Genomic DNA, 26,364 nt, shown 5'->3' with positions numbered 1-26,364 from the left:
TACTCTATTTTTTTGTGGAAACAGCACTTATTTTATTTAGGACATTCTATCCTGCCTTTCTTGCATCACAAAACTCTCTAGGCAGAATGGAGGGGGTTTCCCAGGAGGTTTCCCATGCAGGCCCAGGCCTGCTTGGGATGCCTTCCAACCATATCTAGAAATATGAGAAATCATCTGGACTGAGAAACAGGGACAATACAGTAGGCCACAATAAAGTCCAGCTGGACCAGGTATCAGGAGACTTCATGGTCAGCACAGTGTAGTGGTTAAAGTGTCTGACTAGGATCTGGGGGACCCAGGTTTGAATCATGGTTGTTGTGAGAATAAGAGGAAGAAGGGAAGAATGTTATGAGCTACTTGAGGTCCCCACTGGGGAGGAAAATAGGGGTGTAAATGAAGTCAATAAATGGCCTAGGTGAGCCTTGCCCTGGATAGCCAAGGCAAGCTCGATCTCAGCAGATCTTGGAAACTAAGCAGGGTTGACGGTGGTTAGTGCTTGGATGGGAGACTGTCTTTGAAATACCCTGTTGGGATAGGCTTATTTAGTCACCTCCCTGAATATCCTCCAGGCCCCCAGTAGGGGTCAGTCACCAGAGGTCAACGTGACTTCCAGGTGCAAACATACACACACACAACAAAAAAAGAAAAAAAAAGACCTAGGTGCTATTCCACCAAAGAGACTCTGCTGTGGCTAGTCAGACCCGTTTCAGCTATGCTGGATGGGAAAGTCAAAGCACTGAACATGTGAACCTCCTTATACTGAATCAGACCACTGGCCCATCGAGATAGTTATTGTCTACTCAGGCTGGAAATGGCTTTCCAAGTTACTAGCAGAGGTCTTTCACATCACACACTAACTGATCCTTTTAAACTGGAAATACTGAAGATTGAACCTGGAACCTTCTGAATGCCAAGCAGATGTTCTGCTACCTAGCCATAGCCCCTCACAGTAGAGTAATACCAGAAAATTGCTGCCATGCAACTGGACTATGATTTCTCCCAGATTTACTGGGGATGAATAGTGCACTGAGCTGAAGAAAATTGAACTGGCACATGTGGAAGATTTGGGGGACTTTTGCCTTCAATTATCAGTTTACCCATATAATTCTAATTTCATTACTAGCACCGCTAGAAAAGGAAAACTGTTCTATCAATGCTTAAATTGTTTGCATAAAGAGAAAAAAATAATGTCCATTTTGTTCCTTTGCTCCCAAAACCCTTGGGCCCCATTGAAAACCTTCAAATGGAGCAGAGGTAGGGGGTCAATCAGGAAATGGACAAACTGCTCCAGAATGAAGTAGTACATTATTTATGAGTGGAGCGAGGAAGACAAGAAGAGACACAGCCACGAAATGCACTCTGTATGTCTCTCTATAGTTGCCATTCTATTGTCTCCGAGGGTGGGGAGACCCAATCTGGACATTTGGAGAGCAACCTGCCAATGGGGCTTCTTCAGCATTCCAAAGATGATTCATTGGTGGACTGACAGCCATAAGGAGATGCAATCAAACTGCAAAGAAGGTTGCTTTGCGCTAATAAGCTATGCAGGTGGGTGTCTGTGAAGATTTATCAGCTGGACCATTCTGTTGCTCTGTAGGAACAGACAGAGAAAGGGTGTACTTCATCCAAGAAGCCACCATGGGATTTTCGTAAGATTGCCAGGTCTGGGCTGAGAAATACCTGGAGATTGGAGGAATGAAGCCTAGGGGAGATGGGGTTTGGGGAGGGGAGAGACTACAGCAGCTCCAAAGCAGCCATTTTCTCCAGGGGAACCGAACTTGGCCATCCGGAAGTCAACTGTAATAGTGGCAGATCTCCAGATGCTAGCTGGAGACTGGCAACCCTATACTTCAGGCACAAGATGAATTAGGGCAATTACCTAATAAAAGTCTGCATTGGGACAGTTTACAGTACCAAAAACCATCTGTGAGATCCAAGTCTTAGTTCTTTAGCTATCCAGTCTGGGGTCTCTCCACTACTTACTGAGAAACAATTCTTACTTCCCTCCTCAACCCAAGAGAATGGCTAAGTGGCCACACAGTGACAAGGTTCAGTAAAGAGTGAGCTATGCATGCACTGTGCTATGTCTCCTCCACTGATGGTGTACATAAACATACTACATGTGTAGTGTACACCCTGCCTTCTAAAACACAATTGCTTTATTCAGCTGCTGCTCGCACACGCACTTGCAAGTCTCCCAGTCCCCTAGAGTTCACTTCCTTCCACCATTTCCTGTGCCAGGCTGAGAATGACTGTGCCTTTTTATAAGCTGCTCCTTGAGCTCATTAATATGTACTGTGGTCAAATCAACACAGCAAGGGTCAGCAAGTTTCATGTCACAGGCTTGATATACGGCAATCTAGCCTTTGCAGCACTTTCGCGTTTGGCAGCCAGCTGAAGTTAAGAAATGGCCTAAGTCAGTAGGCACTTGGAATTTTTGCAGCAGTATTTCACCAGCGCAATTCAGAAGCAACCCAGCACATCTAACTTCCTAGGCCAATTCGACAGATGTTTCACCTGGCATTTTCATGCTTGAAGACATGGATACACACACTTGTGTCTTAAAAGCTTCTAATGGCCCAGGCTACGCTGATCTCAGAAGCTAAGAGGCCTGATTAGTTCTTGGATGGGAGACCACTAAGAAGTTCAGTGCTGCTACTAAGAGGCAGGCAATGGCAAGCCACCCCTGAATGTCACTTGCCTTGAAAACTCTACAAGGTTAGCATAAGTCAACTGTGACTTAATGACAGTTTCTACCACCAGGAATCCCACCAATGATTTCCTTGGGATGAATGGCAGCTGCAGTAGTTGGTCTAGGTTCTTGTAGTGCAAGTAGGGTTGCCAGCCTCCAGGTGGGGTCTGGAGAACTCCCACTTTTAAAACTGATCTCCAGCTGGCAGAGAACATCTCCCCTGGAGAAAATGGCTCCTTTGAAGGGTGGACTCTATGGCATTGTATCATGCCGAGGCCCCTCTCCTCCCCAAACCCCTCCCTCTCCCGGCTCTACCTCAAAGTTCCCAGTTATTTTCCAATACAGACCTGGCAACCCTAAGTGCAACTGTGGCAAAAGTGAGATCTGGTCTCTCAACTTGAATCTAATTTGCCATCCCATGCACACTCATTACTTCCTCCTCCTCCGGGCCAGTAGAAGAGGTGAAAGTCAATTTCTTATCAATGTTGTCTCTCTCAAAGGGACTGAAGCAAAGGTGGGAGGTCTCACTTTGGCACTTTCTTACCAGTACTCATTAACAGCTCCTACTTGGCTTATTTTAGCCCCGGCCCTTGATTTGGGGAGAACTGGGAAAAAAATTCAGCTTTGCCATATTCTCTGTGATGAATGGGAAAGTAGAAAGCAGGGGAGACTAAAGTCATGACACTATAAGTCAAGGCTAGAATTCCCTACTTCTCCCCTAGTGATTTGTGGCTCATGGACCATGTGCTTTGTGTGCAAAAGGTCCTGGGTTCAAGCCAAAGCATCTTCAATCAAAAGAGTCAAGGAGCAGGTGATGTGAAAGCCCTTTACCTGAGGCCCTGGAGAGCCACTGAAAGTCAGAATAGACAATGCTGACTTTGGTAGACAAATTCCCGGTATAAAGGCAGGTTCATGTGTGTCCACCCTTCTCGCCTGTGTTACCTAACTGACAACTAGCCCACCCTTCCCAACTATTCAAAACATTTTATGTGTACCCAACATTTCTGTGATCCCTGTAAACAATGTTGTAAAGTTGGTGAGCATTATTCTCTCTGCTGCAGAAGTGCAATGTGTCACCATGTGCAGGCAGCGCATAAACACATTGGACCCTCAAAGCTGCATGCAGTATTGAAGATTGCATGTCTCCCGATGGATCTTTGGTAGCATCCACCGAGCCACACCACCAGGTTGCTTCTGCGGCAAGTGAAAGTACAGCTCTGAAGTACCCAGGCCCATGAGTCATCAAACTGCAATGGAAAGATAAGCAAGCATGCTTTCCCCTCTAAATGCTGCTGTGTGGTGGGTGGGGGTTTGTTTTGAGGTTTGGGTTTTTTTGGTCTTATTTTTTTTCTTTCACAAAAATACAGGGCTTGGCTTAGCCTCCGCTGCCTTAAAGAGGAAATTAACAGCGCCAGGGAGGATGCACTATCCACCCACAGGAGCTTATTGTGGCTTTGCTTACCTCTCAGAGCTGCTGCTTAGTGCACTGGTAGCCTTTACATCAAAGTGAGACTTTGCCTTTCTGCAGACAACTCTGAACCGGAATGCATTTAAATGAACAAGCATGTATAAATGGCACGGCAGCATAAGCACTCTGTTTGCAAAGGGAGTCCTGTTGCAAGTCCCTCAAAAATGGTAAAGGAACACATTGGCAAAGAAAGGGTCATCATACCTCACAATTTAACCCTGTAGTGAAAGCGTAACTGCTGGGAAGAAGAAGAAGAAATTGGATTTATATTCCACCCTATATTCTGAATCTAAGAGTCACAGAGCGGTCACAATCTCCTTTACCTTCCCCCCCACACACAACAGACACTCTGTGTCACGGCTGGGGCCGGGTCAGGCAAAGTCCAGAGGCAGTCCGAGGTCTGTAGCCAGTAAGCAGGAGGGTCCGAGGCGCCAAATCCGAATCACTGTAGAAGTATCGCAGGTCTGAGGTCCAGAAGCCGAGGTCAGGGAGTCCAGAAGTCCAAAGCCAAAGTCAGGGAGTCAGGAACCAAAGTCAAGCCGGAGTGGATGCTAGAATGTCAGGGAGATGACTAGTTGCTTCCACAAAGCTTCCTCCCAAAGCCCACAGCTATATAGCCCTCTGCTGGCTGTTGCCCATTTGGGCTAATTGCTGGCTCAGGGAGGCAGCCAGGATCCTGTTACCACTCAAGCATCCTTGCTCTTAGAAGGGCCAGAATCCTCTCAGAACTCAGGGCTCAGGGAGCGTCTTGCTTGTGAGCGTGCCGCCCTCCTCCGATCCCTGAGGTCCTGCCGGAGGCGGTCACGCACACGAGCCACCCGAGAGGGCGAGGCAGGGGGGCTGGGATCTTCTCCAGCAGGAGGCAGGGGCACTGGTGCAGGTGGCAGGGGCACAGTTTCCTCATCAGACTCAACTTCCTCTGAAGGGTCCCCAGCACCCATGACACTATCCCCCCCCCCAGGGCCCCCCTCCGTCGAGGGACCTGGAAGGTCGGGGTGGTCGTTGTGGAACTGGTGCACCAAGTCCGGGGCATGAAGATTGTCCTCGGGCTCCCAAGACCGGTCTTCTGGGCCGTATCCCTCCCAGTCCACCAGGTACTGGAGGCCTCCACGATGGTACCGGGAGTCCAGGATCTGGCGCACCTCATATTCTTCCTCGTCATCCACCAACACTGGTGGTGGCGGCGGTGGGGAAGGAGTCCGAGCTGGGTCAGGGGGTGCAGCCGGAACAAGGAGGGAGCGATGAAACACGGGGTGAATGCGGAGGTGGGGTGGCAACTGGAGCCTGAAGGCGACGGGGTTTATTTGTTCAACGACGGGGTAGGGTCCAATGAACCGTGCATCCAGCTTGTGAGACCGACCAGGCCGGCGCAGGTAGCGAGTTGAGAGCCACACCTGATCCCCCGGCTGCACTGGAGGGCCTTCTTGCCTCTTTCGGTCCGCAGCCCGTTTATATGCCTCCTTGGCTTGCTGTAGCTGCTCTCGGAGCAAGTCTTGGCTGGCACGGAGTTCTTGCAGGTAGGCATCGACGGCGGGGACATTCGTGGGTGGTAGGATCGCCGGGAAGAACCGAGGGTGGTACCCGTAGGTTGCAGCAAACGGGGTCATTTGGGTGGATGAATGGACCGCGTTGTTGTATGCAAACTCCGCTAGGGGCAATAGAGTGGTCCAGTCATCCTGCTGGTAACAGGTGTAACAGCGGAGATATTGCTCTAGCGTGGCATTGGTGCGCTCTGTCTGGCCATCTGTCTGTGGGTGGTAGGCCGAGGACAGGTGCACTCGAGTACCCAGGCTGGAATGGAGGGCTTGCCAGAACCGAGAGGAGAACTGAGGGCCCCGATCGGAGATCAGATGGGCTGGGAGTCCATGCAGACGAAAGATGTGTTGCAGGTAAAGCTGGGCCGTCTCCTGAGCTGTGGGGAGTTTCGGGCACGGAACAAAGTGGGCCATCTTGGTAAATAGGTCGACGACCACCCAGATACAAGTCTGACCCTTGGAGCGTGGAAGTTCCGTGATGAAGTCCATCGAGATGGTATCCCAGGGTCCTGAAGATGTGGGCAAGGGCTGCAGCAACCCTGAGGGTTTGGCTGGGATGTCTTTGGCCCGTCGGCAGACGTCACAGGAGCTGACATAGCGGGCAACATCAGCGCGAACTCGTGGCCACCAGAATTCCCTTGTCAGCAAGTGGGTGGTCTTATGCTGTCCAAAGTGCCCGGCGGGTAACGAGTCGTGGGTCAGGCGTAGCACTTCTGCCCGCAAGGGCCCGGGCGGCACATAGAGGCGTTCGCGGTGTAGCAAGAGGCCGCCTCGAGTCGTGAACTCCCCTGTTGGGTCATCTTGGAGAGCCTGGAGGTGTTGCTGGACCCAGGGATCATTGGCCTGGCTAGCCCGAATGTCCTCCACGAGTGCTGGTGAAGTGGAGGTGGCTGCAAATACTGAGGGCGGCAGGATTGGAGCAGCGGGCGCGGTCTCAGTTGAGGCAGGGGCGTATTCCGGTTTCCGGGAGAGCGCGTCTGCTTTCCGGTTCTGGGTATGGGGGATGTAGGAGATCCGGAAGTCGAAGCGAGAGAAGAATAGGGACCACCGGATCTGGCGCTGGTTGAGACGGCGGGTGGTCTGGAGGTGTTCCAAGTTCCGGTGATCGGTGAGCACTTGAACAGGGTGGCGAGCCCCTTCGAGGTAATGTCGCCAAACCTCAAACGCCGCCTTGATCGCGAGCAACTCCCTCTCCCAGATGGTATAGTTCCTCTCTGCAGCAGTGAGCTGCCGCGAGTAATAGGCGCAGGGCTGTAGTGGCTGGGATGGCTCCTCGCGCTGGGACAGCACTGCTCCCAGGGCCACGTTGGAGGCATCAGCTTCCACCGTAAAGGGAAGCTGGGGGTCGGGGTATCTCAGGAGTGGCCCGGTGGCAAAGCGAGTCTTCAGGGTGGAGAAGGCGTTATCGGCCTCTGGGGACCAGTGGAAGGGTTCTTTGGGGCGGAGTAGTTGAGTCAGGGGTGTGGTCAGGGATGCGTAGGCCGGGATGAATTGCCGATAGTAGTTGGCAAAACCGAGGAACCGCTGCAGGTCTTTGCGATTCTGAGGAGCCTGCCAGGTCAGGACCGCTTCTACTTTTTTCGGGTCCATGAGGATCCCCTGCGGTGACACGATGTGCCCAAGGAACTCGACGGAGCGCAGGTCGAAGTCGCACTTCTCCAGCTTGGCGTAGAGACCATGGGCTCGTAGGCGCTGCAGGACCTGGCGGACGTGCTCGGCGTGCTGGGCAGGATTGCGGGAGTAAATTAGGATGTCATCCAGGTATATGATCGCGAAGCGGTCGAGCAGGTCCCGGAATATGTCATTCATGAACCTCTGGAAGACAGCGGGGGCATTGGTCAGTCCGAAGGGCATTACCAGGTGCTCGTACTGCCCGTATCGGGTCCCAAACGCGGTCTTCCATTCGTCTCCGGGCCGTATGCGCACCAAATTGTACGCTCCACGGAGGTCCAGCTTGGTGTAGATTTGGGCCCCCTTTAGGCGATCCAAGAGTTCAGGGATCAGTGGTAGAGGGTACCGGTCGCGGATGGTGATCTTGTTCAGGGCCCGGTAGTCATTGCACAGCCGGAGCTCCCCACTTTTCTTCTTCACGAAGAGCACTGGAGCAGATAGGGGAGAGGTTGAGGGTCGGATGAATCCGCGTTTCAGGTTCTTGTCCAGGAAGTCTCGCAGAGCTGCCAACTCCGGCTCCGACATTGGGTACAGACGCCCCACCGGGAGTGGTGCCCCAGGTACCAAATCAATGGCACAGTCGTAGGGCCGGTGAGGGGGAAGCTGATCAGCTCCTGTCTCTTCAAAGACATCAGCAAAGTCCACATACTTCTGAGGGAGCTGAGGACCACCACTCGGGATGCCAGCTGCTAGAGTGGTGGGAGGAGTCAGATGGGGGCATGGGTCTCGGAAGCGTAGTTCCTGCTGGGCCCAGTCCACGATGGGGTTGTGCAGCTTCAGCCAGGAAAGGCCTAGAATCAACGGGAAGCGAGGCATGCGGGCGACATCAAACCGCAGCTGTTCTTGGTGCTGCTGGACGTGGAAGGTGATGGGACAGGTCTCCTGGGTGACGGGGCCAGAACGGAGGAGGCGCCCGTCAATAGCCTCCACCAGCGACGGAATCCCTTTTGTCTGCACAGGGATCTGGTGCTGCTTCACAAAGGCGGCATCTATAAAACAGTGGGCCGCTCCCGAGTCTAGCATGGCATACACGAACAGCCAGCGTTCGTCAGGCAGACGGAGTTTGACTGGTAGCAGGAATGGCCCTGGGGTATCAGCCCGCTGTTCGGAGGACCCAGCTAGTCGCCCCAGGCTGGGGGGTCCACTTACGCCTGGGGCTGCCCTTTTGGCGGCGGTGGCAGCGAAGGTCCAGGTATCCGATGCTTAGCAGGGCAGCCAGAGGCATAGTGGCCTGCCGTGCCGCAGTAGAGGCACAGATTCTGCGTGCGGCGTCTGGTCTTTTCCTCTGGGGTCAGGCGGGGTCGAGCAGCTCCAAGCTGCATAGGCTCATCCTTGGTGCTGGTACTAGCTGGGGACGGGCGAGGAGCCAGGTAGCACGGCGCAGGGAGCTGGCGCCCTCTGGTCTTGGCTTGGCGGCGACTTTCCAGGCGGCCATCGATGCGGAGGCAGAGGGTGATAAGTTCTTGGAGCGTGGGTGGCTGCTCCACCCTGGCCAGTTCATCCAGGACCTCCTCTGCCAACCCCTCAGTAAACTGGTCCATCTGGGCAGCCTCATTCCACGCCAAGTCCTGGGTCAGGAGCTTGAATTCAGTGGCATATTGAGCCACCGAGGAGTTGCCTTGTTTCAGTGCCCTGATCTTCCGGTTAGCTGTGGCTGCTTGGACTGGGTTTGAGAAAGCAGCAGACAGGTGGGCCTCAAACCCCTGGTAATCAGTCAGTAGGGGAGAGGACGCGACCAGTAAGGGTGTGGCCCATTTGGCTGCCTGCCCCTTTAACAGACTGATGACGAAACACACCTTGGTTTTGTCATTGAGGAAGTCCCGTGCTCTCAGTTCAAAGTACAGCCGACACTGTGCTAGGAAGGCAGGAAATTCTTCCACGGCACCCCCAAATCTGTCAGGTGGGGGAACTGGGCACTTGGCTGGAGCACTGGCCGCAGGTTGTTGCTGCAAGTGCACTACTGCCTGTGTTAGCTGCTGTACCTGGGCTTGGAGCGCAGCCAGTAGTTCTGTGGTTTCACTTGCTTCAGCATCCATCCTGTGGAGTGGGTGTTTGTCGGTGGAAGCAATCTGTCACGGCTGGGGCCGGGTCAGGCAAAGTCCAGAGGCAGTCCGAGGTCTGTAGCCAGTAAGCAGGAGGGTCCGAGGCGCCAAATCCGAATCACTGTAGAAGTATCGCAGGTCTGAGGTCCAGAAGCCGAGGTCAGGGAGTCCAGAAGTCCAAAGCCAAAGTCAGGGAGTCAGGAACCAAAGTCAAGCCGGAGTGGATGCTAGAATGTCAGGGAGATGACTAGTTGCTTCCACAAAGCTTCCTCCCAAAGCCCACAGCTATATAGCCCTCTGCTGGCTGTTGCCCATTTGGGCTAATTGCTGGCTCAGGGAGGCAGCCAGGATCCTGTTACCACTCAAGCATCCTTGCTCTTAGAAGGGCCAGAATCCTCTCAGAACTCAGGGCTCAGGGAGCGTCTTGCTTGTGAGCGTGCCGCCCTCCTCCGATCCCTGAGGTCCTGCCGGAGGCGGTCACGCACACGAGCCACCCGAGAGGGCGAGGCAGGGGGGCTGGGATCTTCTCCAGCAGGAGGCAGGGGCACTGGTGCAGGTGGCAGGGGCACAGTTTCCTCATCAGACTCAACTTCCTCTGAAGGGTCCCCAGCACCCATGACACTCTGTGAGGTACGTGGGGCTAAGAGAGCTCTTACAGCAGCTGCCCTTTTCAAGGACAACTCCTATGAAAGCTATGGCTGACCCAAGGCCATTCCAGCAAGTGCAAGTGGAGGAGTGGGGAATTAAACCCGGTTCTCCCAGATAAGAGTCCGCACATTTAACTACTACACCAAACCAGGGCTCGATCCCTCTAGAGGCCCACAGAGACAAGCAAATCATGTAGTTCATTTCAGGTCTTGGTTTAAAGGGGGTATCTAGAGGGAATCGTTGTCTGGGGCACTGTACTGGCTCTCAGAAGCCCTAATTGAACAGGGGGGTCATTTTGCAGCATATTCCAGCCTTTATGGAGCACCAAGACATGGTGGAAGATGCTGCCAAGTGGCAGCCCACTTATGGCAACTCTTTAGGGTTTTTAAGGCAAAAGAAAAACAAAGGTTGTGTGCCTTTGCCTGCCTCTGCATAGCAACCCTGGTCTTCCTTGGTGGTCTCCCACCTATGTACTAGCCAGCTCCCAACCTAGTTCAGCATTCAAGATATGAAAAGACTGGGGTAACCTGGGTCAACACAGCAAGGACAACCAAAGACATAGCATTTTGTAAAGGAATGCATTCGGAAGAAGCCCCTTTCCTGTTGATAGGGTGACTCTCATTCAAGGGGTTTTCCTGCACCATCAGGTTTTTGCTCAGCTTCTTAACTGCCTCAGTTTCCTCTCTCTTGAATAAATACTAGCATGTGGTGTTTCAGACCACTTTTTCAGTGGTCTTAAAAAATGGGGAAAACTGAAACACACACAAACACAGCAACCCCCAAATGAAAAACCAACACTCTGAAGAGCAACGATGAGAGCAAACAATACTCTATGCATGGTGGGGGAAATTGATGCAGTTAAGAAGCAAAGCTGAGCAAAAACCAAGGGCAGAAAAGCCCAAGAAGGTATCCTTTACTCTGTGCCAAGGTTATCATGTTGTGACTTTCCGTGAGTGATCAAAACAGGACTACTGAGGCGGGACAGACACGGGTTTCAGGTCAACTCGGTAAGCCCCATTTAACATATCATTTGCTGGTCACTTGAGGTGAAAAGAATTTTTGAGTGATGAAACAGAAAGGAAATGGAAGCCGATTTCCACCCCCCATATGCCATAAGTGACAAAGAGATGCATGAGCAGTTAGGCTATATAACTTGTTTTCTATGAGCTAGCTGATTTGTTGAAAATTGGCAGGGTTGCCTTAAAAAATGGTAAAAAGAGACTTCCTAATTCACAAAGGCAAGAGACCACTATCCTTGGCAGGGAGAGGGCTGGGCTCAGTGGCAGAGCCTCTGCTTAGCATGCAGAAGGTCGCAGGTTCAATCCCCACTATCTCCAGTTGATAGGGACCAGGTAGGAGGTGATGGGAAAGACCACCATCTGAGACACTGGAGAGCTGCTGACAGGGTGTGTAGACCCTACTGATTTTGACAGACCAAAAGGTCTGATTCAGTCTAAGGCAGTTTCATGTGTTCACTAGGTCCAGGGTTCCTATCTAGCAGCAGTCTCACACACTGTGAATGGACATTGGCACCTATGCACAGACGTGAAAACGTGGCTTTCGTTATTCTCAGCTGGTTCCCACTCACCACTGGAAGCTGCTATTTACAAGCCTCTGAGCTTCAGATGAAGCGTACTATCTGGTGTGGGGAAGCTGCTGTTGCTGCAATTTTTTTCCCCAAAAGAAGGTTAAAAGCTCTGTTATGCTTCCAGTATCTTGCTGTGTATATCTCTGAACTGCAGCCAGTCTCCAAGAGATCCCATAGTGGGTGGCAGCTCTTATTAACAACCAGATGCCCCCCCCCCAAAAAAATGAGTAAGAGCTGCAGAGGTCAGCCTTAAAATCTTTTCTAATTGTGTGTGAAGTAAATGTGCTGTATCCTCTATTAGTCATCACCCATTGTTTGAACTTGTGTGTTACCTAGTGAAAACAATGAGTCTATACTGAAGCTATTTCTTGAGGTCAGGTATGATTCAGGTCAGAAATCAAAGCAACGCCACTGCTATTCATGGACGGGCTGTGATGAGTGCAAAATGGGGGGAGAGTAGTAGGGATAGGTTTCGAATGGGAGAAGAGAATGATTATTTACATTAGGATTCAGGAACAGACAGCTCCAGACATGCCTGGAGGCATGCTCCCCAAGTTGACATTTGCTACCCCAAAGTTGGACAAAAGGGGGGAGAACAACAGTTGTAGCTGCCAGGGGGACTTCATCAATAGGGTTGTCAACCTTTAGAAGAAGAAGATGATGATGATGATATTGGATTTATATCACGCCTTATACTCTGAATCTCAGAGTCTCAAAGCAGTCACAATCTCCTTTACCTCCCCCCTCCCACAACAAACACCCTGTGAAGTGGGTGGGGCTGAGAGAGCTCACAGAAGCTGCTCTTTCAAGGACAACTCATAAGAACATAACAGAAGCCATGTTGGATCAGGCCAATGGCCCATCCAGTCCAACACTCTGTATCACACAGTGGCCAAAAATTTATATATATATATACACACACACACACACACACACACTGTGGCTAATAGTGACTGATGGACCTCTGCTCCATATTTTTATTTAACCCCCTCTTGAAGCTGGCTATGCTTGTAGCCACCGCCACCTCCTGTGGCAGTGAATTCCAGATGTTAATCACCCTTTGGGTGAAGAGGTACCTCCTTTTATCCATTCTAACCCGACTGCTCAGCAATTTCATCGAATGCCCACGAGTTCTTGTATTGTGAGAAAGGGAGAAAAGTATTTCTTTCTCTACCTTCTCCATCCCATGTATAATCTTGTAAACTTCTATCATGTCACCCCGCAGTCGACGTTTCTCCAAGCTAAAGAGCCCCAAGCGTTTTAACCTTTCTTTATAGGGAAAGTGTTCCAAACCTGTAATCATTCTAGTTGCCCTTTTCTGCATTTTTTCCAGTGCTATAATATCCTTTTTGAGGTGCAGTGACGAGAATTGCACAGAGTATTCCAAATGAGACCTGTGAAAGCTATGGCTGATCCAAGGCCATTCCAGCAGGTGAAAGTGGAGGAGTGGGGAATCAAACCTGGTTCTCCCAGATAAGAGTCTGCACACTTAACCACACCGAACTGGCTCTTTAGGTGGCATCTAGTCTTCTTCCACTACTACAATGGCTCTCCAGATGACCAAGATCACTTCCTCTGGAGCAAATGGCTGCTTTGGAGGGTAGGCTTTATGGCATTGTACCCTGCTCGGGTCCCCAAATCCCATCTCTCCAAACCCCACCATCTCCAGGCTCCACCCCCAAAATCTCCAGGTATTTCCCAACCAAGAGCTGGCAACCCTACTCATCAGTGTACAATGCCATAGAGTCCACCTTCCAAAGCAGCCATTTTCTCTGGTCAAATTGAACTTTGTTATCTAGAGATGAAGTGTAATAGTAGGAGATCTCCAGGCCCCATCCGAAGGTTGGCAGCCCTAGAATGGCAGGAGGGGGGCATTGATTTAACATCACACCCTCAGATTATTCAAGATGCCCTTTTAGCAAAACTAGCTGCAAAACTAGTCGGACTCGACTGTGAGACTGAACAACAAAAGTTGCTCACCAAGGATTCACATCAGTCAAATCCTAATAAAAGCAAGGAGACTTTACCAGAGTAACCTCAGATCACAGTTAACTAACCCATATGTTTGTCCTGCAACTGTCTGAAAACAGTAAGCTATGAGTGGGATCTAGGCGATAAAGAGAGAGTGGGAACTTTTAATTTTTTTTTTTTTTTAAAAGAGGATGGGGAGTCCCATTGATTGCCAGTAAGGCTATGTAGGGATTGTGGGGCATGCATGAACAAAAGCCACGAAGGACAGGGGATGCATTATGGAGATAACCTGGATGAAAGCTGGCTGGATCCAACTCTGCATCTACAATGGAGATGAGAGTGGGGAAGCATCTGAAAACATTTCCATCCCTTTAAGCACCAGGCCAGGGAGGCGTCTTCCCTCAGTGTATTGCAAAAGCAGCTCAATGCTGCAGGAGCTGAATATAGGCTTGCTTAAGAGACCTTGCAGGGACAGATGCCCCGCTACTTTGAGGAATATGGTCTTGCTGTATATCTCAGCCTATTGCAAATTTAAAAGCGGTCCATTGCTGAACTATTCTCATGACACCTCTATGTATCAAAAACAGCTCTTAAACGTGATTGGTTTCATTGCTCAAGTTTTGAACTTCTGCTTGATTCTTTAGAACTCAGTTGTAGTCTCTGCTTACATGGGCTCTGTCTTAATAAAAGGCCACCGCCAGAGCAGCAAGGAGTTTAGGAACAAGCGGGAATAGGACCTACAGGCCTTGCCTGCACTCTGCTTGACATTGCCACTTCCTTACTTCTGTCATGCCTGTGACTGGCCCCTACCATTCTCAAAAACAGTCAGGGCTGGCCCTGGACTGTCAGGCACCCTAAGCAAGGCTAACTTTTGGTCCCCCCCCCCCTGCACTGATAATTTCATCAAGTCACATGGGGGGCATCCAATTTGGCACCCCCATAAGGCCAGCACCCTAGGCAATCACCTAGTTTGCCTAGTGGCAGAGCCAGCCCTGAGAATAGTAATCTAAAAGAACTGTGCACCAATACTGTACATAAAATCAAAAATATTATATTATTGCAGACAAATTAATGCACACTACAATTCTGTATGTTCACAAAGACTGTACCATACAGATAATATTACAAATTGTCTTCTTCAAAGAACGTAAGGAAGGAGTACAGTATTTCCAAGAAACACTATTAGTAACAACTCCTTAAATGTTTAATATGTTCCATTTTAGTCCACAACATTTATTCTTCACTATACAGATCTTCCTTCTTTCTCTGACACGAATGCAAGCTTATTCCAAACACGTTTCCCACATGCTTTCTCAAAGAACAGATCTTCTTAGATTTTGTTCCAGGCGGACACTGTGTTATAATTTCAACTTTTCAGCGCAATCCACTTCAGAAGACTATGTCCCAGCTGAAATTATAACAGAGTGTCCACCTGGAACTTTTGAGGACCAAAACTGAACGTTTAAGGAGTTGTCACTAATAATGTGGTTTGGAAATACTTTTTGAATATACAAAATTGTAGCATACATTAATTTGTAATAGTATAATATTTTTGATTTTACGTACAGTATTGATGCAGTTTTTTTGGATTACTGTTCTTGTTACTGTGCCTCCCCTGGTGGCAGTGACTGGAGCATCCAGCTCAGAATCAGCTCAACGTTTTTTGTGTGTATGTGTTCATTGTGGGGCTTCCCACATTCAACACATGAAACTGTCTTATACTGAAACAGACCATTGGTCCAGCAAGGTCAGTATTGTCAACTCAGACTGGCAGCAGCTTCCCAAGGTCTCAGGCAGAGGTCTTTCAAATCACCTACTGCCAGATCCTTTTAAATGGAGATGTGACTAGGATTGAACCTGGGAATTTCTGCATGCAAGGCAGAGGCTCTTCCAATGAGCCATGGCCTCTCATGAAGGGCAAAGACCCAAGGTGGAAGCAGACACAGAAAAATGTTTCTTGGGTATTTGTTGAATCAGAGCTTCCAGATTAATTTGAATGAAATTGTTGCATATGGGTAAAATCAGGACTATTTTTGTTGTTGCATAAGAAAGCATTTGCAGCAGAAGTACACACCACAGCTCCCAGCAACACCTTTTCTTGTACCCACCAAGCGTTTTCAAAAAGTGGATGGGGACAGCAGAGCTTCTAGTTGGCCACTGGAGATCCAACAGATACTGCCAGACAAGTGTTTTTCAGCTAGTCCAATATGTATACAATATGTTCATTTTAAAAAGCATCCCGTTAAACAGAGCTTCTGCCTGAAATGCGGAAGAGCTACAATCAAAGTTAAAAATAATCTCACTCTCTGACATTCTCTGGCTGGCTCCGCCTTCTGTGACAGCCATTTTGTGGTTGTGCCTATCATGCTACCTCAGATTTCCAAAGGTGCCTGCAGGGTCAAAAAGACTGAGGATCACTGATATACAGGAATGCCTTTGATGACGTATACTTCTATTGGAGAATAAGGGCATGAAGAGGCAAGGGGGACTGTGGGTCAGAATAGTATGAACATTTGTAGATAAAACTCTATGAGAAGATCGTACTTTCCAAAACTCTCCATCAGTTTCCCTGCCTACTTAGTGATGGGGGGATTCTACCTCTCTGCAGTACCCAGTCATGTACTTGAGTTGACAGACAGACAGGTGCTAGCTTGATTGGTACTAAGGGAAATAAGAAATGGAGGACTTTCCTTTCTCCCAGTTGGTTCCTTGGCACCAGTACAGGGAGTTCTAGATTGCCTTTTTCATGATTGGATTTATAGGATAAGCAGTCTTCCTTTCATTTCTGGTTCACCTCGGGCCCATTTGGACAGCTGCTAGTAAGATCCATTCCCACAGGGCATAGCTTTTTTTACAAGCAAAATTAGAAAAATGGCGCAAACAACGGCATACCTGGTGTCTTTTCTGTGAAGACAACTTTCGACTCAGCAGTAAAATTCTGGCCAGTCAGAATCATCTGTTGCCCACCATATACCAGGCAGCTGTCAACATCTTGTCTCTCCACCATCGGAAGTTCATGAGCGGAGCGTTGAGCTGGGGGCAAAATACAGCCATGAATGAAATCAAATAGTATTCTCTCTCTTTTCTGTAGGGAATTTCAGAGCTATCCATGGGGTTCACAGTTTTGTCACTATTGCCATCTCCTTGATGCCAAAAAAGCTTCTCCAGGAGGCTAAATTTAGTGCTTAAAGAAAATGAGGAAAAATAAACTTATGCTCAAAGCATTTTTATTTGGAAACAGTTAGGAGCTGGCTGCAGTGTTTCAGCTGTGTTGGCCTTACTCCTTGTCCTTGACAAAAGAGAACTCGGCTGAAATGTGCTGGAGTCAGCCCATGTCTGTTTCTACTCAATGGCCAAATATTCAAGTGCAAGTACACTACAATCTTGGAACTTTAAATATGCCACCTGCACACTGGATTCCTGTGAATAACCCAAAATTCTCGTAAACTAAACTAACTGGAAAGGGAAGGCTTTACATTTTATTCTCAAGCTCTTCCCTAATAATCCCTAACATAGAGTTTGTCTTTTTCACATTAGTCTGAGAAAGAAAAATTCAGCTCCCTAAAATATAAACCAAAATTCCCTAAAGAGTCCCTCTTGACTTTGCAGGAATATGTCATACAAGATTTAGAGAGAACAGGCTCTCAACTGATGTCAAAATATGGGGATGATGAACTGTACAAACTGATTCAAAACAACCAGCCAAATCTTGGGATACTTTCCTAGAATGCTCCCTGCAACCTCACAGTTACCTAGACCAACCATTTCCCTCAAGACAGGTCACTCTGCACATAAAGAATACATCTGGGAGAGATACCCACTTAGCCTCACTGTTGAGCTGCTATTGTAGTAGGCAAGATTTTCTTTGTGTGTACCTTAAACTTCACGTCTTTGCCCCTGGAACTCCTTTGCTTCTCGCTCTACTCTTAGTAAATATAATGAATAATCTACTAAAAGGAACAAATACCTCCTCAGGGCCCCGATCACACACACTAAATAATGCACTTCCAATCCACTTTCAATGCACTTTTCAACTTAATTTTACTATGCAAACTGGCAAAATCCAGTTGGAAAGTGGGTGGAAAGTGCACTATTTAGTGTGTGTGACTGCAGCCCTGGTTAACTGTCTTGCCTTTTTAAGGACACACCTGGCCTGGAACCTGAGAACCATAGCTCCATAAGAATGCATGTGCTTGCACATCCTGGAGCATTAACTGCATTACAAAATAGTTGAGTAGAAGCACTGTATCCCTAGCAATCGCCTTGTGCTTTATAATGCAGGACAGCTGCAATCTGAGCATCCTTCCCCTTCAGTTGCAACAGCTGGAAAAGATCAAGAATTTCCTTCTGAATGCTCCAGATGTGTCGCTAGGGCAACTGTTTAGGTTAGGTGACCTTGGAGTTCAAGACCTGAATTGGAACTCCTCCACATCTATTCCATCCCTTCTTCTCCAGATAGTTCTTTTCAACAGTTTTGTATCTTTCTTTGCTTCTAATGCTCTCAGGGTGAAAAGGAGGAGGAAGAGGTTATCACAGAAGGCACTGAACTGTGGACTGTTGGCCAGGCCACACAGCCTCCCTGTTTGTAGTTGGGCATTTTTCTTTCCTCCTTCTTTCAGCTGAACTACAGTCACATGAACATACGTGAAAATGCCTTATACAGAACCAGATCATTGGTCCATCAGAGTCAATATTGTCTACTCAGACTGGCAGCGGATCTCCAGGATCTCAGACTGAGGTCCTTCTCATCATCTGCTGCTTGGTCCTTTTAACTGTAGATGTCAAGGATTGAACCTGAGACCTTCTGTATACCAAACAAGTGCTCTGTCACTAAGCCATGGCTCCCCTGGTACATTGGTTACTTAAAACTTTTCTACCAGTGCCCATTAAACATTAATAATATTTTTACACCAATGCAAACTTATGAAAATGTTTCAGCAATATAATGAACAGAAGAGGGAACCAAGCCCAACCACAAAGAGAAAATAAGCACCAAACCATGAACAGAAAGGTTGTGTTTCAGGTGCTAATTCCCTTTCAGGGACTACTTCAAACATCGTATTTTGGAACATCCTTCCTGATTTTGAGGACTAACTCCCACATATTTGTGTGAAAATGGTACTCACTCAGTTTTCAATATACAAAATTCATCAGACTGAATCAGACCAATGGCCTATCTAGCCCAGGTACTCTCTACTCTGATAGAAGCTCTCTTAGATCTCTGGTGAGTCTTCTCTCAGCGATAGACAAACATAGAAAGCTTCAAGGGGGAATTTGATAAGCATATGGAGCAGAGGTCCATCAGTGGCTACTAGCCACAGTATATTGTCAGAACTCTTTGTCTGGGGCAGTGATGCTCTGTATTCTTGGTGCTTGTGGGGGGCACAGTGGGAGGGCTTCTAGCCCCACTGGTGGACCTCCTGATGGCACTTGGGTTTTTTGGCCACTGTGTGACACTGAGTGTTGGACTGGATGGGCCATTGGCCTGATCCAACATGGCTTCTCTTATGTTCTTATGCTCTTATGTTATTAACCAGTGACTTATTTAACTGGAGGTGCCAAGGAGAGAACTCAGAACCTTCAGCTTGGAATTATATGCCCTTGACATCTACATCTTCCCAAAAATGTTGTACTTGGTTAACTCCAGTAAGTATTAACCGTGTGATTAAGAGAAAAAAAGATTCTAGATATTAGATTTTTTTTTTGCATGCTCCTGCAGTATACATGAAAATACATGCTAAGAAAATTCTATGCATCGGACGAAGTGAGCTCTGAATCTATATGTGCTCTGTGTGGGGCTGTCCTTGAAAACTGTCCAGATGGTACAGAATAGTGCAGTCAGAGTGCTGATAGTTGGTGGTGGTAGGGGCCATATCACTCCAGTCTTGTTCCACCTACAAGTCTTGTTCCATGTTCCACCTTTTCTGACTTCCAATTGGCTTCGAGTGCAATTCAAGGTGCTGGTATTGACTTTTAAAGTCGTGTACAGCCTAGAACTGACATAGCTTAAGGACTGCCTTCTTTAGGGTTGCCAGGTCCAATTATTCACCCAGCAGAGAGTGAGAGGAAGCCTTCTAGGACTGAGGGGGCAGGGTGACATCCTTGCACTGGGAATGTCACATGGCAACGCTCTAGCATTTTGGCCAAAACTCTATGGTTACTATAGAGCTTTGGTCAAAATGCTAGACCATCACTGTACAGCATCCTTGGTGTGATAACATCACTTCAATGTGATGTCATCATGCTGACAATGTTGACACATGATGTGCCTGTTTGGGGGTGGGGCTTCCCCTGCTGACCAGCTGGCTGGCGGCAGGCTGAAGCTCTGAAAATTGGGGGAACCCCCGCCCAAACCAGGGGTCTGGCAACCCTAGCCTTCTTCCTTATGACCCTACCTACTCCTTCTGGTCAGCCTCAGAGGCCCTGCTTTGGTTGCTCCCACCATCTGAGGCTGAGAAAGGGTCTTCTCCATCATGTCACCAAAACCAAAGTCCATACCCAGGGAGATTCTGCTGGCATACCCCCGATCAGGCCTTGAATTCAGAAGGAGCTCACAGGAGTGCAGCTCCTGAACCTTTCTGAGGGTTCCCCCTCCTCCTTCCCACCTTGCCCACTGAATAGTAGGTGCAGCTGCATAACAATCCCTGGACGAGCTCCACCACCTATTTTTCTGCAAAACAACCCCTGCCCCCAATAGTGGTTTTTAGCCCTTCTTGTAGGATTATGTGTTAAATATCAATTACATTTTATATTTTTAACTGTATTATGATTGTTTTAATGTTCTAATATTTTTACGTTTGCCATCCTGTGGACCCTGGCTGGGTGGAAAGGTGGCAAAAACATTTTAAATTAATGAATGAATAAATAAGAGATCATGCTGGGAAAAAAATGTTTCTGTTGGTCTTTAAAAGGTACTATTAGATTCCTGCAGAAGTTTACTACAACTGACTAACATGGCTACCCTCTGGAATTACCACTACCATACAGGCATAGACTTTCAGAAAAACAGCTCAGAGCCCATTGTCACCAAGTTCTGGCTAAGGTTACCAGATGATTGGTACCATTGAAGGGAACCCCATCAGCTGTTCAATTGAACAGTGGAGGAAAATGGGGAGAAGGCATCATTAATGCCACATCACTTCTGGATAAGAACCTAGAAGTGATTTCACTGCATCACACAATGCTATAGGAATTTCCCAGTTCTCTATGATTTTTACTGTAGACTTCTGAGGAAACCTAAGAATGCCCCCATAATGTGGTAACATAACTACCAGCTATGCAGCCAGAAGTGGTTTCACGTGACACTGTTTCACTGGGCACCTTCTCCTCTAGTCTTCTGCCATTTGCAAGCACTGGGCTGGCATGGCAACCCTATTTTTGTCTGTTCTAGAGTTACTCATTGCGCAATTAAAAATTCACTTCTAAAAATATATATTTTACAACCTATCACACTTACAGTGCAATTCTGAGGAGAGTTACTCCAGTCTAAGATCAGTTATTGCAATGGGCTTAACTAGAGGAACTCTCTTTAGGATTGCACTGTTGCTCGTGTACATTACTTTAGTTTTTGTTAAGTTAAGAAACTCTATTATTCACCCAGCTGGCCCACAAGACTGTCGGTCTTCAGTAGAAATGCTAAGATGACTTTCACAGAAGTTACTTATTTCTTCCACATGGCTTGTGTAATTAATCATTCCTTGTAAATAGTCAAGACTTCTGATGAGTTCATAATTGGATTTACTGCTAACAAGAGATTTATAGTTCTGAAATGATATATAGTTTTGAACTATATCGACTTCCCCCACAATCCATCTGTAGCACTCTAAAAGAGAGGCTTACATTAAGTCTTTGAGAATATATCTGCTGAGTTGATTCTGAAGAGAAACATTTTCTGAGGGAGTTCCAGTGTAGCCTGATAGATCAGCTTTAAATAAGTACATCCCTTATAAAGACTGCAGTTTAGCTAATAAAACATTTCTTTCAGTTTTATTAGTTAACCAAACAGGTAAATGCAATGACAGATGCATTCATAAAAGGGTGGTTAATAAAAATAAAAAACGGAAATTTTCCATGTGCGGATTCTTCTAAGGAACAACAAAGAGCAGAAACAGGATAAATCTGGCATTTTACCATCAGAACAACCTGAAAAACAGATAATTGCCCAGGTTTAAAACCACTATGTTGAAAAGTATGCATATGGTGTAAAAGGCAGGAAAGCTTAAATAAAGTTTTAAAACCAACCATCCTGCAGAGATACTGATTGATTTAGAACTCCACCTTGCTTTTATAGCTAATAGCTTAATGCCAAGTACTTTCTAGATATCCCAGTACTATCAGGAACTGAAGGGGAACTGATGCTGTAATAATACTTCCTTATGCACACAGATATAGCAAGTTTGGAAGTAAGCCTAAGCGGTCCATAAAACTTTGTCCTGCATCCCACTGCAATGTCTAAAAGCTATCCAGGAGCTTCTGAGCATGAGTGAAAAGGAGGAGGAGATTGGATTTATACCCCACCCTTCACTACCCAAAGGATCCTCAGAACAGCTTACAATCCCCTCCCCACAATAGACAACCTATGAGGTAGGTGGAGCTGAGAGAGCTCAAACAGAAACAGAAGAAGACGACGACATTGGATTTGTATCCTGTCCTCCACTCTGGATCTCAGAGTGGCTCACAATCTTCTTTACCTTCCTCCCCACAACAAACACCATGACCGAGTTCCCGCTCACCTTACACTGCTCTCATGTTCGTCTTCTCAGCAGGGCTTCCTTCCGATTTCACACTATCTGCCCCAGGGCTGCAGCAAGCATCGGCGTTTTTGTGCAGCAAACAGCTTTTGGTGCTTGTGGGGGGCACAGTGGGAGGGCTTCTAGCCCCACTGGTGGACCTCCTGATGGTGCTTGGGTTTTTTGGCCACTGTGTGGCACAGAATGTTGGACTGGATGGGCCATTGGCCTGATCCAATGTGGCTTCTCTTATGTTCTTATGAAATCGAAAGGAAGTCCCGCTGAGAAGACGAACATGAGAGAGGCGTAAGGTAAGTGCGAAATCGGTCCCTGTGAGGTAGGTGGGGCTGAGAGAGCTCTTGCAGCAGCTGCTCTTTCAAGGACAACTCCTGCGAGAGCTATGGCTGACCCAAGGCCATTCCAGCAGTTGAAAGTGGAGGAGTGGGGAATCAAACCTGGTTCTCCCAAGAGTCCATGCACTTAACCACTACACTAAACTGGCTCTACACCAGATAAGAGTCCTTGCACTTAAACACTACACCAAAGGACACAAGGAGATCACAAGGACTGTACTACTTTGGGGGGGAGGTGGTCATGGCTCAGTAGCAGATCATCTGTTTAGCATGCAAAAGGTCTCATGTTCAATCTCCAGCATCTCCAGTTCAAAAGGATCAGGCAGTAGGTGATGTGAAAGACCTCAGTCAATGACCCTGGACAGCTACTGCTAGTCTGAATAGATAATACTGACTTTGATGGACCAGTGGTCTGATTCAGTGTAAGAAAGCTTCACATGTAAAACTAAAGGGGGGGGGCATGATAGAGGTTTATAAAATTATGCAGAGAGCTTACAGAAATTTTTCTGCCTCTCCCAAAATACTGGAATTCGAGGACATCCAATGAAGCTGACGGGCAGTAGATTCAGAACAGACAAAACAAACTCCTTTGCACAGAGAGTGATTAAAATGTGGAATTCACTGCCACAGAATGTAGTGATGGCCACAGGACGAAAGAGCTTTAAAAGGGAATTAGACAGATCCATGGAGGATAGGTCTATCAGTGGCTACTAGCCAAGATGATGAAGGGAGCCTCCATGTTCAGAGGCAGTCAGCCTCTGAATCCCAGAGCCAGGAGGCAACATCAGCCTCTATGCCTGATGGCCACTGTGTGAGTCCACTGGACTGGATGTGATCCAGCAGGGCTCTTCTTATGTTCCTATGTACTGCATTTATGGGTATTTTACCTTTGGAAGCCCTACCAGAGTACATGGATATCATAACAAAGTGATGGAAGGGAGGGAATTAATGGCAGAAAGGAACCTGGAAAGTCAGTGGATGGGGGCTGGGATTTTATTACCATGCAGCTATGAAAAAAAAAAGGTTTAGGACAGAGTTGCCTTTGTCAAATATAACTAATCATACCCAGATGGAAAGCGTTGCACAACTTAAAGATTCTTGCAGAAGAAACCAGTCAGTTGCAAGATGGCAAAAACAGACCCTACTCAGAGAAAACCTGCCCATGTGGCAAGAATTCTGCATAGAAAACATTGCCCTTTATTTATAGGTATGCCCTTTGTATTTCAGTATTACAGGGAAAATACAATTAAACCCTTAGCAACTTTGAAACACTGGGCGATGAAAAGGGGGGGAGAGAGTCATACAAGAAAGTTGGCAAATAATTATTTACCAGAATGATGCTTATTAGAAAGTACTGCACAGAAAATGGCAGGAAATGTGTAGAAATTTTGAATCAGTTTTGAACTGGTTACAGCCAAGGACATTTTCAAAAGAATGGCACAACATGAGTTTTTGATCCACACACTTGACGATATTTGCTGGGATCCATTATCAAAGGCAGCGTTTCCAAAACAGATGCCTCTTTTCTGTTTAACTGCAAATTCTGTAAATTTTTACAATGAGCAAAGTACTCTGTGCTGACTGAACCTTACAGAAGTAGTCCATGCAACGAACATTTCCCTTCCTTTTTTTCATCTCCTGTGAAGATGCTTCTAAAGCAGACTTCTGAATCTCCAGGTGGGACCTGGAGATATCCCAGAACTACAACTGATCAGTTGTAATTCAGTTCCCCTGGAGAAAATGGCTGCTCTGGAGGGTGGACTCTATAGCAGCAACATCCCTGGCAGAGGTCCCTCCATAGGCTCCACACCAAAATCTTCAGGAGTTTACTATACTGGGGTTATCAACATTATTCTGAAGGTCAGGAGACCCTTTAAAACAGAGAGGGGTGCAGTAGAGGGATCCATTGCTTGTGCAGAAATTGGCAGAAGTCAACCCAACACTCTTGTGTGACCTCTTTTGTGAATAAAGCAAACCCTCCCAAACAAGTAGGGCATGTGTGATTTGTGTGATTCTGCACCCCCCATACCACATCCCATTCTGTTCCTAAGGATTCCCTGTTCTCCTATAAACAATGCTTCAACAGCAGCACCCTATCCCTTTTGTTGAGTCCCCTTAGCTTCTGTTTCAGAAAACCCTAAGGAGAACTATGATTTTGTCCCCGCATGGTTATGCTAAAGATGTCCACGGTTTCCTTCACCAGATCTCTCCAACATGACTCTCTATGCCTATCTGCATGGCCATAGAGGACAACCTGTTCTCCAATATCTTCTAACTTTCTCTGAATCCATCTAGGTTATGACTCCGTGGAGGATCCCTCTTCACTCAGCTATCTATCTGACCACTTTCACCAGTTATTTGTTTGGATTGAATACCCTCTTCTGTCAATCAGTTTATTTCACACACCCCCAAAGAGTCCCAAGATGCTCTGAATCTATGACTCACACTGGCTGTGGATACGTTCCAGCCAAATGGACAGTGCTTCAATCACTAACTGCATTAAAACTTCTCTTTTATCTGTGGCCATGTCAGGATCTTAAAGAACACTGGCCAAAGGAAACAGTTCACATGCTTGAACAACAGGAGAAGGTTTGGGGGAGTCCAACTCAAATGGTCATCAGGAACCCCCACAGAGGACAACTGGGGTCTATCTATTTGAGCGGAGGCCCTGTTAGCAGAAGGGCAGAACTTTGGCTACAGGACAAATGCTTCAGCAAAGCTGAGCATTCAGCTTTGTGGAGATCTGCAACAGGGGAATGAAAGTATTAAGCAGATTCCTGAAAATTCTTTTCTGGAAAGAGGGTTGGCAAGAGGATGAGTTCTAACCAAGAATGAGGTGAGCCCCCTTTGTCAGTGTTGTTTTGTCACAGAAAGAAGAAAGGCTGGTGCAGAGAATTCACTGGCCAAGGAGAGTTTGATCAGCAATAGAAATAATCCATCATGCCTCACAACCAGCCTGGGACATCCACCCCACATCTTCCCAGAGGGAATAGCTGTTGGGTGAGGTTAGCATAAAAGGATGCTTTCCTTTCTAGACCTCAGCTTTTGCAAATATAGTGAAAACAATGGGGAACTAGGTTATTGCTAAAGATTTGAGAGTGGGTTTTTTTTTTTAAGTGGGGATAACAGGATTCAAAATAACAATAATGCTCTAAGAACACAGATTTGTTTCAGTACAGTTATGTAGAAGACAGGACAAGATTTGTTTATTCAAAATAATTAGATGCTCATCTTTATCCTAGGAATCTCCCAGGCACTCCAAGATCCCCAGGCACTTTCCTGATTATGCATAGACCCACATGAAACTGGTTCATATTGATTTCAGGATTATATGAATAACTTCTACTTCAGCCTGTAGGAACAGAGCTTGGAGTGCAGCATATAATTATTGGAAGGCAATGGTGGATTCTCCATTAAGGCCACAAGGAAAAGTTCTGGTGGGCCAAAGACCTGTGAGCCTGCTCTCCAACCAGGGTCAACCTGCCCCCAAGCAGGAAATGCTCTCATCCTCTGCAAGATGGGCATGACCCACCACCTTTGTGAGCCGTGGCTTGAGCCTTACACAGCTCAGGGGTGAGACATTCATTTATACCCTGCATTCCCCCCTGATGGGGATCCAAAGCATTCTCCTCTCCTCTATTTTATCCTCATAGAAACATAGAATCCT

The 26,364-nt window shown here is 47.4% G+C and overlaps 1 protein-coding gene across 4 annotated transcripts in view; it reads right to left on the bottom strand.

Moving 5' to 3' along the window:
* The window catches only part of NFATC2 (nuclear factor of activated T cells 2), a 202,480-nt gene that overhangs the window by 82,436 nt on the left and 93,680 nt on the right, over nucleotides 1-26,364 (bottom strand). For all 4 annotated transcript variants that reach the window (XM_060230784.1, XM_060230785.1, XM_060230782.1 and 1 more), the window contains exon 6: nucleotides 16,508-16,648. In XM_060230784.1, the coding sequence (XP_060086767.1) occupies nucleotides 16,508-16,648 (141 nt within the window). The remainder of the gene's footprint in view (nucleotides 1-16,507; nucleotides 16,649-26,364) is intronic.

The sequence above is a fragment of the Heteronotia binoei genome, chromosome 2 (genome assembly GCF_032191835.1).
Source record: "Heteronotia binoei isolate CCM8104 ecotype False Entrance Well chromosome 2, APGP_CSIRO_Hbin_v1, whole genome shotgun sequence".
Lineage (NCBI taxonomy): Eukaryota > Metazoa > Chordata > Lepidosauria > Squamata > Gekkonidae > Heteronotia > Heteronotia binoei.
Note: the sequence above shows the minus strand (reverse complement) of the source record. Positions and strands in the feature narration are given on the sequence as shown.